At 48.3% G+C, this 11,327-nt stretch overlaps 1 protein-coding gene across 2 annotated transcripts in view; it reads right to left on the minus strand.

The window, feature by feature from the left end:
- Positions 1-10,278, minus strand: part of SULF2 (sulfatase 2) — a 116,268-nt gene extending 105,990 nt beyond the window's left edge. Inside the window, exon 1 of one of the 2 annotated variants that reach the window (XM_007446936.1) lies at positions 10,083-10,278. In XM_007446936.1, coding sequence (XP_007446998.1) covers positions 10,083-10,257 — 175 coding nt within the window. In that variant the 5' untranslated portion in view covers positions 10,258-10,278. The remainder of the gene's footprint in view (positions 1-10,082) is intronic. The other variant, XM_007446935.1, reaches the window with a different exon arrangement.
- Positions 10,279-11,327: the final 1,049 nt, after the last annotated feature.

Raw genomic sequence — 11,327 nt, forward strand, 5'->3', positions numbered from 1 at the left:
ACTCTTTCCAGCAGTTCCCTGCACCTGTCTGCTCGGGGCGCTCACCCTGGCCCAAATAAGCCAGCTGAAGGGGAGCTGTGTCAATCCACTATTAAAGCACAATTTAACAGTGCCCTGAAATGACAGCCCCATCTGTACGTAAGCAGCACGACATGTTAAGCCTCCCCTTGGGGACCATAACCTGTTTTATTAAAGCTGCCACAGTGATGAGGCTCAAGAAATCCACATCTGGAACAGGAAAACATATGATCTAATCTCCTTGCCCAGCACAGCCCTAACGCAGATGGACAGCTCTGAGGGGAGGGAAGGGCCTGGAGGACCAGGCCACACAGAAATAAAAAGGCCAGCCAACCAAAACTTCTGTCGTCCAACACAAGCCTGGGGACACGCAGACAAAAACAGACCTGGCTTCTTTCCGTGATCAAACCTTCCGCCCTCGCTGGGCCAGGGTGAGGTCACCCTGACACCTTCCTCGCTGACTCTAATAGACTGCGGAGGCCTCACCGCCACCCTGATGATGGCGACTTAAATTCTGGTGCCCAAACCACTCACCTGCCAGAAACACGGTGCTTCCTTCACATACTCATTTGCCCGTCCCCTTTCTGATTGCTTTTGCGGGGGGCTCTCAGTGTACCACCTGGGCTACTATTTATTTGATTTGATATTTTTCTCTAATGTGACTTTAAAAAAATAAACTTTCATCTCAACCCAAGTAACTATGTGAAATTCTGGATTTGATGTGCCACTTAGATTTTTTTTTTTTGCATGCATATCGAAAGAAGTTTGTAAGTAGTAAAATCAATGTTTGTCGACCTGTCACACAAGATGATTTCGTGCACGGCCTGTGTCCTAAAAAGGCATTTTGGAAGACGCTGATTTAATGTGCTCTTCTAAAGGTTTGGGTCAGGGCAACTGCTATCTCTGGGGACTTAACAGGTGCTGGGGGCTCTCAAGATTCAAAATATGACCCAATTTTGGCCATTCCTGGGACTTAGGTGGCTCACATCTACTTTCTGTCCTAGAGCTCTGTGTCAACTATAGGAGAATATGTACCCTACGTGCCACCCCCCCAAGACAAAGTCCTGCGGCCCCCAACTTGGGTGGCATTACAGAGGAGGCATTGGTTTTGATGGATAACTAAAGCGATGATGTTTTCTGATGTTTGTTTTCTTAAAATTATAGGTAAATAATTAGAGTCTGTGATGTCGGACCCTCCTTGGGAAGTCGTGGGAGATGGGACACGGTTAGCAAACCCAGGGTCTTGACTTAAATCTATGTTTAACCATCGCATTTTCTTACCTAGACTATTGCAGAATTTTAATTGAGAAAAATATACGCAAAGCCTTTATTTAGTTCAATGCTTGGCATACAGAAAGGACTCAAAACATGTTAGCTTTGAAAAGTTTAAATTACAGTAGCTCCCAACTATATATGGTGTAACACAGAGTTCACAAATCAAGCGCCTCCGGACAGACTCTTGTCTGCGTGTGTTGGATTTAGGTCTGCTCAGAAGTGTTTAAAAATCTGAATTAATTGCTAACTTTTATTTGGGAGATTTCACATCAATCCTGATTTCAGGCTTTTGCATGAAAATACACAGATCTGGGCTTGATGGGCCCACAGGTGGGTGGATCTGAGTAGCAAAGGCTGGCTTCAGTAGGGCTCCCCTCCGGTTCTGCATGGCCTCCATCAGGGCCACTTCCCTCATCTGTGGTACCAGCCTGGCCCTGCAGGCACTGGGTTTGCAACCCGTAGCTGATTCTATTCCAGCTGAACTGACCAGCTAAGTAAACTCGCAAAGTAACACTGTGGCCTGGAGACCCACAGAGACCAGGCTTTAAGGGAGCGAGGAGGGGTTGTGGGTTTGGGTAAAGGCTGGTACAGAGCCTTGACCAGGACAGGCTGGGGGTGGGGGCCATGAACTCGGTGGGGAAGCACGTGTGTCCTATACCACCTCATGGTGCCCATCATTTAACCACACACCCCCTGCTGGGGGCGCTGCCCCTTCGGGGTACCCTTGCTCCTGATCTCTGGTGTGGCTGAGACCCCAGGTTGCCCACCAATAACTGTTTCCCCTTCTTATTAACACGCCCTGATTTTCACCTTCAACACACCCAGCTAGGAAACTGCATTTCCCAGACTCTCTTGTAGCTACATGTGGGAGTGGTCCTTCCTTTAACCTTCCAGATCCACTGTCTGCCTCGTTCTCCAGCCCAGGGAGCTGACCTGGATGGGCTGTATCCAGAAGTGGCTTTATACTCTGGCTTTGGACTAGGTTTGGCTAATGGGGGGCCCTGGCAAGAGATCAGCAAAAGAACTGAGGTTTGGGTATGGATTCCTCCATCTTGCTCCCTGTGGTGTCAACAGAGGGTGACAGGGTGACAGCTCCTACTGAACGGCCCTGTGTCATGAGTTTCCAGTAATCATTTGCTGCCCTCACCCTCTTGGTCTTGGAGTGGGGATGACCCCACTGTTACTAACTAGCCTTGAGTACTGCACTATCACTAGTGATTTCCCCACACTTGCTCATACCTTAGCAAAAAAGTTAAACCCTCCTTGAATAACTCAAGTTTGAATGTGTCTTATATATCCTGCTGAGATTGTGTGGCTAATTAAATAAGTTCTGTCCGTGTTGTAGGTGATGTCTGGGATGCGGTTCTTAGAGGGAGCTGACTTAACTTGAAGGTCCATCCTTTTTGCCCTTCTGCTTCCTCCTCCTCCTTGCTACCTGGAATGTGGCTGTGATAGCTGGAGCTCCAGCAGCTATTCTGAATGATGAAGGTGACCTTAAAGATGGAAGCCACACAATAAGTATAGTAGAATACAAAAGTAGAGAAGGAGCTTGGGTCCCTCATAACCTTGAAGCCACCAGGCTGGCCCTGAACTGCCAACTTCCAGACGTTTTTATGTGAGTAAGAAGCAAAACTCTGTCTTGTTTAAGCCACTGTTATATTTTCTTTTACATGCAGCCAAACCTAATGCTGACACACTTAGCTTCCAGAATTTAAGTGATCTCCTAAGTGTTGCTGAATTAAAAAGAAAAAATGTTGCCGGAATGTGCTTGGCAAGTTGAACACCAGGGTGGGTCCACGTGAGCCTCTCTGCTTCCTGAGATAACCTGCATCCACATGTTTTTCTAACTCCGGTGAGCAGCGGCAGGAATGTCAGGAGTTGGTATCTCAGAGAGGCTACACTGGAAGTTACCACCGATCTGGCGTCCGGAATCTGGGCACACTATCCTGGGCTTCCAGCCATTTGGCCCCTGCAGAGCACCCAAGCCTGCAATTTAGAATTGATTTCTGGATATCAGTCTGCAGCACAGGGTGTGGTTTCCTTGTGTTCACAGATGGAAAGAGGCAAACAAATGCCTGGCCAGAAGCCCCCCCACCCGAGCCTCTCTCTCAAGAGCCAGCCTCTCCTACAAGACAGCCCTCCAGGCTGAAGGCCTGCTGTTTTCAGGATCACAGGCCCCTCTGAGAATCCAGTGAGGGTCTCCGACCCAGGAAAGCACAAACAGGCACACGATCTACATATAATTCCCACCCTCCCCCACTCCAGGCCCATCCAGGCCTGGGCCTCCCCCCTGAGCTTCTGTCTCTGAAGGCTGGCTGCCTTGGATAGCTCCTCTTGGCTTTTCATGGGCATCTGCAACTTACCAGGTCCAGAACTGAGCTCCAGACCATAGCTTTTCCCCATCTCTGTAAACAGAAAATCCCTCCTTGCAATTGTTCAGACCAAAACCTTGGAGTTATTCTGGACTCTTCTCTCCCACGCCACAACAGATCCATGAGCACATCTTATCAGCTCCACCCTTTAACTCTGGGCAGCGTCTGACTACTTTTTCCACTCTGGTCTGAACCACCAACATCTTGCGCTTGGACCATTGCAGTAGACCCCTCACTTCTCCTATTATATCTCTTCAATCTATTCTCCATAAAATAGCCAAAGGAGTCATATTAACACGTAAGTCAGGTGACGTCAATGTCCTTGCTCGTGTCCATCTCATTTAGAAAGCCACAGTCCTCCCTCTGGTTCAAAGGCCCTGCATGATCCCCCTCCCCCGCCCCCCCGCCATTGCCTCTCAGACCTCACCTCTTCCCGTCTCTTTTGCTCACACTGCTCTGCCACTGTGGGCCATCTGCTGCTCTGGGAGCCTGCCGGGACTGCTTCTGCCCCGGGGCCTTTGCACCCACTGTTCCCTCTGCCTGGAATGCTCTTCCTGGGGGAGGCTCCTTGACTCATTCCCTTACCTTCTTTGCCCAAATTTCCCTTTCTCAGTGAGGCTGCCCTACATAAAATCACAACTCTCCCTTTCCCCTCCCCTCCTTGCTGACTTCCCTTCCTTTCTTTTTAATATATTTTTCAGAGCGATTGGGAAAATCCCTGTGTTTGGATGACCCTTGGAGACCAGCAGGGTCTCCTTAACCCTCACACACAAGAGTTACTGCCAGGTGGTACCACATAAGCGTGGCCCTAACATTCAAAGCCTGTGACTCACACTCGAGAAAGTCCTTTCCTTTTCTAGTCTCCATCCTGTTGATGACGTCAAGGAGAGAGTCTCAGGGAGGGCCTGCTTCACCTTTAATGCCTCTCTCAAAACTGCCCATCACCTTTTTTTTTTTTTTAACATCTTTATTGGAGTATAATTGCTTTACAGCGGTGTGTTAGTCTCTGTTTTGTAACAGAGTGAATCAGTTATACATATACATATGTTCCCATATCTCTTCCCTCTTTCATCTCCCTCCCTCCCACCCTCCCTATCCCACCCCTCTAGGTGGTCACAAAGCACTGAGCTGATCTCCCTGTGCTATGCGGCTGCTTTCCACTAGCTATCTATTTTACGTTTGGTAGCGTATATATGTCCATGCCTCTCTCTCACTTTGTCCCAGCTTACCCTTGCCCCTCCCTGTGTCCTCAAGTCCATTCTCTAGTAGGTCTGCATCTTTATTCCCGTCTTACCCTTAGGTTCTTCATGACCTTTTTTTTTTTTCTTAGATTCCATATATATGTGTTAGCATACGGTATTCTTCTCTTTCTGACTTACTTCACTCTGTATGACAGACTCTAGGTCCATCCACCTCACTACAAATATCTCAATTTCGTTTCTTTTTATGGCTCAGTAATATTCCATTGTACATATGGTCACCTTATCTTTGATAAAGGAGGCAAGAATATACAGTGGAGAAAAGACAGCCTCTTCAGTAAGTGGTGCTGGGAAAACTGGACAGCTACATGTAAAAGAATGAGATTAGATCACTCCCTAACACCACACACAAAAATAAACTCAAGATGGATTAAAGACCTAAATGTAAGGCCAGACACTATCAGACTCTTAGAGGAAAACATAGGCAGAGCACTCTATGACATAAATCACAGCAAGATCCTTTTTGACCCGCCTCCTAGAGAAATGGAAATAAAAACAAAAATAAACAAATGGGACCTAATGAAACTTAAAAGCTTTTGCACAGCAAAGGAAACCATCACCTTTCATAACAAAGCCATCCAGGCCTCCGCCTCAAGGGAGGCAACATCTTGCTGAAAGGTGAAAACACTGCTGTTCTCATTAGACTTGGTCTTGCAGTGACCTTCACTAGTATCCACTAGTGAAAAACTAGTGGATACCAGTGTTTCATATACAGTCATAATTAAAGCTTCCTGTTAAAATAACACTTAAGCTTCAAAAGGTAAGTCCAGTTCACGTAATAGAACAGACGGTCCTGGGATGTCGCAAATATTCTCTTGCTCCAGGCAAGGACCATGTCCAACTCATCTTGGTGTCTCAGAGCCTGTTCCAGCCCTGGAGGCTCACCAAGGGTTTGCCTGGATTGAATTAAACTAGCAAACCTGGCAGAGTCCACCGGTTTCAAGGCCTATTTGAAGGACACATGCAAACGAGACCTTGGCTTCTGTATTCCTCTCCCTCTTCTACCCTCCTGGTAAAGAGGGTGGCCAAGACCCTGCTGGTCTCCAAGGGTCACCCAAACACAGGGATTTTCCCAATCGCTCTGAAAAATACATTAATAATGGAGGCCACTTACTGACCAATATGCCCTGGAACCTGTTCCCCTGGGCACTGGACACTTTCAAATGACAGCTCAGGGAGGCATGTTAAATGCACCCCCCTCACAATCAGGAAACAGAAAGAGCCCCTCTTCTGTGCTGTGTCCCATACCAGCTCTCTCATCCAGACCCTAATTAGGATGGATGGCTGTTCTCCGCCCCGGGACTGGAAGAAAGCCTGGAATCATCTTAGTTGAGAAGTCTCCAGCCCCAAGAACTGTCAGAACTGCCGCCTGGATGAGCAGAAAAGAGCAGATGATAAATTTTTTAGGACTACCCTCTGTGTGCCAGTTGTTGCTGATTGTGAGATAATGTGCTGGCCTTTTGGGGGACATGCATTATTGATCTGGGTCTGTCTGGTGGTTTATAAAAATCCCACCCTCCCTCCACTACCACCTTGCCATCATCCCTCACCTCCTAAAAGAAGCACAGCCTCCTCCAAATGCTGTTGGAGGGGCTGGCTCCTTCGCAGAAGGGAAGACTTGTAGGCACCGATCTGATCTGTGCAAGTGAGTGCTGCGGGGGGAAAGTGACAGATACCATCAAACACGAGGGATCCAAACCTACTGCGTCCACTTCCCAGAATTTATCTTTCAGAAATCCTCGCTCACCTATGCCAAGATGCACGTATAAAGACATTTTCAGCAACGGTATTGGTAATAGTGGAAACTAGTAACAAACACACTCCCAATCTGGAAACAATTGAATAGCCATCCCAGGAGACTGGTTAAGTAGAGTAGTGGTTAAGACCATAGGCTCTGGGTTCAAATCTTATTTAGCCACGTTCTAGCTGTGTGACCTTGGACGAGTGACTTCATTTCTCTGGGCCTCAGTCTCTCCATCTAAAATGAAGAGAATGGATCTGGGTGTTTTAAGTTAGCCCTGGTTTTCTCTGCTTTCCTCTCTCCCACGTCCTCATGACACCTGAAGGCCCTTTCCTTATATTTGCATAAGCTGCTGGCTTTATTCGAGAGTCACAGGTGCAAACTTACAATCAGATTCTGACATGAGGCTTAGTTAGATCACACAGCTGCAGCAAAAATGCGGCGCTCCTAAGAGTGCGTGTTCAGTCATTCACCCTGGTTCCAGCCAAAGATCTAGGAGTCACCACTAATGCTCCTGCTTTCCTCACCACCCACAGCCCCCATCCAACCCGTTCATGCATGTCTTCCGGGTTCCACTGTTCCTGCGCTGGTCCAGGCTTCCATCCTCGCCTGCCCCGTTATGGTCCTGTCCTCCTAACGTCATTTATTTCAACGTAACAGCCAGAGGGATCCTACTGGAACCTAAGTCAGGTCACAGCCCCTCCTTTGCTCAAGGCCCATTTTCACTCATGTCTGTTTCACTAAGAATAAAACTCAAAACCCTCACCATGGCCACAAGGTCCCGCATGACCTGGCCTCATCACTCTCCACTTATACCCTGGGTCCGTCCACCTGGCTCACAGGCATTCTTTCTGTCCCGACCCACAAAGCTCATTTCTAACTGTCTTTGCCTTTCCTGTTCTCTCCAGCTGGAGGGATCCTTCCCCAGATCTCCTGCTCCCAGCACAGTGCACTGCACAGAGTAGATGCTTAATCAATATCTGTTGAATGCATGAATAAACGTCCGGGGGGGGTCCCAGGCAGAACTACGATGGAAAGAGCTTGAGGGGCCCCATGAGACAAGACCAAGGTGCCCTGAGGTCAGGTGCTGCCTGTGGGCACTCTTTGCAAAATTCTGCCAGAAACAAAACTCACAGTCCTATGGACACTTTCTGTAGGCTCCCTATGGCTATCGAATGTGGCTCATTCTAAATGCTGCCTGTGAGATAGGTATCATATGTGTCAAACTGTCAATAAAAGCCCTGGGCTTTGATTGCTTCTTGGCTGCAAATTCTTTTTGCACAGATAAATTCCCTGAGAAACATCTATACTTGTGATCATTAATACAAACCATTATAAGGAATGGCTTGGATGTATAGAAATCACCTTTACTTGGTGCTTAAAAGACTGGTTCATATTTTTAATAATGGATCCAAAAAGGGTGCAGACTTGCAGTTGGATCTTCACTGCAATCTTATGTTTGGCTGCAAAGGCTTCTCCAGTAAACCTTGAAATTTGTTGCGACCAACAACAGTCAGTTGCCCTTCGATAGTGGGCAGAGGCTAAAGGCCCACCACTCACCTGGTCAACTACTGGCACTCCTTACCACAACCCACGAGAACCTCCAAGATCTGGCTCCCTTCCTTCTCTCCAGGGTCATGCTATGACCCTTCCTCAGGCTCCAGCCACATCTGTCTCCTTGGTCCTGCCTCAGGGCCTTTGCACACGCTGTTCCCTCTGCTTGGAAGGCTTTTCCCCAGATCTTCACAATACCCAGTAGTATGTCTGTCATCATCACTGATGATGAGAAGGGAAATCTAACTTATAGGATAAGGAAAATGCAGAGGTTGTATGCTGTCCAGTACGGTAGCTATAAATGGTTACTGAGCACTTGAAAGGTAGCGGGTCCTGAGATGTCCTCTAAGTGTAAAGTACATGCCAGATTTTAAAAGCAATATAAAAAATGTAAACTATCTCATTAATGATTTTTTATATTGATTATATGTTAAGATGACAATAATTTGGATATATTGGGTTCAGCAAAATATGTCTTTAAAATTAATTTCCCTTGTTTCTTCTTACTTTTTAAAAAAGTATAGAAGATTTAGAATTACTTATGTGATTTGCATTTGTGGCTCGCCCCCCTAGATGCATCTCTAGGGCAGCGCTGTGTAGGGTTTAATGTGGAGAAATGGAACCAGTAAAATCAGTGAATTCGAAGGGCAAGAAGACACAAGAAAAGGAGAAAGAAGACTGACATTGAGAGAGACCCCCAGAGGTAAGCTGGAAATATAGGTGGAGTTTGACCCCGGGGAACAGAAGGTCCAGCTGAGGTTGACCCTGGGGGCCTCCTTCCTGGTGGCCTCATTTATGGGGACCTCTTCTCAGGTGAATGAAAATGTGGTGAGAAATGCCTCATGTAAATGAAGACGCCCAGCTGGGTGGAGGAGCCCAGGGCCTTGCTTAGCAGGGACGGGGAGAAGTCTAGGATGGTTTACACAGTGAAGCGAGGATACGGCTCAGGGAGGATGCTGTGTGGGCGATAAAGGGAGGGTGCCCTTTTCCTGCTTGCCATCGGTATAAATGAACTATATCTTGGCAAGGGCCCCTGTCCTCACCCGCTCTCCTTGGAGCCCACAGCACTAAGAGGGAAAGCAGCTCAGGACGAGAGGCGGCTGCCCTCACCCTCCTGAAGCACCAAATCTGTGAATTGAGTTGGGTCACTAGCAATAGGGCCCACCTTCCCTGCCCCTAGATGCCACCAAGGAAGGCCGAGCCCACCCAAACCTGTTAAGATTGGTGGAGCAGGGGTGCACACACACACACACACACACACACACACACACACACACACACACACAACGCACACACATGCCCCAGGCTGGTTTCTTCTTTCTGTTCAGCGTCAGCTCAAATATCACCTCCTCTAAGGGGCCCTCCCTGATAACTAATCCAAAACAGCTCTGACCATCCCTCCCCCTGCATCCAGCACCCTCTTCAGTTACCCCAGAGCATTTCTCCCTTCTTGAAATTATCCTCCATGTGAACTAGCAATGATTCTGATTATCTGTCTCCCTCATTCCATGGGAGTAGAGACTGTGCCTGCCTGACTCACTACTGAAGTTCCAGGCCCTAGAATATTGCCTGGAATGTAGTAGGTTCTCAATAGAAATTGGACAGAAATAATGAATTGGTCTTAACATCTCTTCTCCTTAAGACTTTGGAGGAATCTAGGAATGGTCCCGCATTAGAGAAAGGTTGGAGACCCCTAACCTCGAGGACCCAGCTGTGCATTCACGCGTGTGGGACCACCCCAGGACTTGGTTCAATCGACTGGACATGAACCCTGCAGGGTCTACCCGAGCATCCTGCATCAGGATCCTGAGACCCAGCACGGTGAGCTTGGTAGATACCGCCTGCCAGCGGCCAGGGTCTTACCGAGCTCCACATCCTGGTCGTCCGTCAGCACCAGGATGATGTTGGGACGGATGTTTCTGCGGTCCCTCTGAAACCTGCCTTTCAGCCGGTGGTGGGACAGGAACGCCACACTTCCATCCAGGAGAGAGAAGACAGTTGCAGAGAGCAAGCAAAGCAGGACACCGGGGGGTGCCATTTTATGTTTCCACTGATCCCTTGCTTCTGGCAGGATGCAGGAGTCTGGAGTTGTGTTTTGTGGATTTGTTTCTTTTCTCTCCTCCCTCTCTACTCACCGATCTAAAGTCAGAGGAAAAGATTCAGGTCAATCTTTTTGTAAAGGCCGCCCAACTGCTCAGACTTGCATAATGATTTCTACGATGCCTTCTGGCAGTGACAGTGAGAGTTTCTTTGATCAGGGACAGCTATAGCAGAACAAAAACCCAACTCGGCTAAAGTTACAAGAAAAGTATTTGCAACTGGCTCAGAGAATAGACTGGCAGGAAAGCCTTCGGAGACTACCTCTGCAGACAGAATTCCTCTCTTGGACCCAGCGATCCTCTGGATACGTTGGTGGCAGCCCAAGTCCCAAGTCAGGTAGCCAGCCTGTCTCTGAACCATCCAACCAATGCAAGACAAATCGCCTCCCAGTGAAAGGAAAGGAAAAAGCCCAGTCTGGAGGAGCAGACATTTCTGGTCATCTGTTCTCTGCCAGCACCATGGAGGACGCAGAGGTGAGTGGACGGAGCCCCAGCTCTCAGGTAGCGTGCGATTTGGGGAGGGGTATGGACGAGCCGGGCTGATGCTTTGGGCTGGACAACTCTGTGTTTCAGGCCTGGCTCCGTCACTCAGCAGCTGGGTCTTCCCATCGATAAGCCAGCGAGGAACCTCAGTATCCCCATGAATAAAATGGGGATACGTGACTGTTATAAGAACTCAATCCAACGGGGATGCTCGCAAAGGTCCCCCCGTCAACAGATCCTGTAACTGGGCAAGTTATTCATATTGGTTTTTACGTGGCAAAATAAACAAAATGACAACAGAGGAAACTGAGAGCTAAAAAGCTGAGGGAGAAGAATTGTCACATTCCACTGCAACCTTGGTCACCCCCTTGACCCCGGGCCAGATGGGGTCACAAGCAAAGGTAGGGCGGGGGACGCGGGCCAGCTAATCTTGGTTCAGGCGGGTCTCAGATCTCGCTCTGCTCTTTGCTCTCTGCGGTCATTTTTCTACTTCCTGAGGAAATAAGCCTTCAAGTCCTGTCCAGAT

This window comes from Lipotes vexillifer, unplaced genomic scaffold, assembly GCF_000442215.2.
Source record: "Lipotes vexillifer unplaced genomic scaffold, Lipotes_vexillifer_v1.1 scaffold565, whole genome shotgun sequence".
Classification (NCBI taxonomy): domain Eukaryota; kingdom Metazoa; phylum Chordata; class Mammalia; order Artiodactyla; family Lipotidae; genus Lipotes; species Lipotes vexillifer.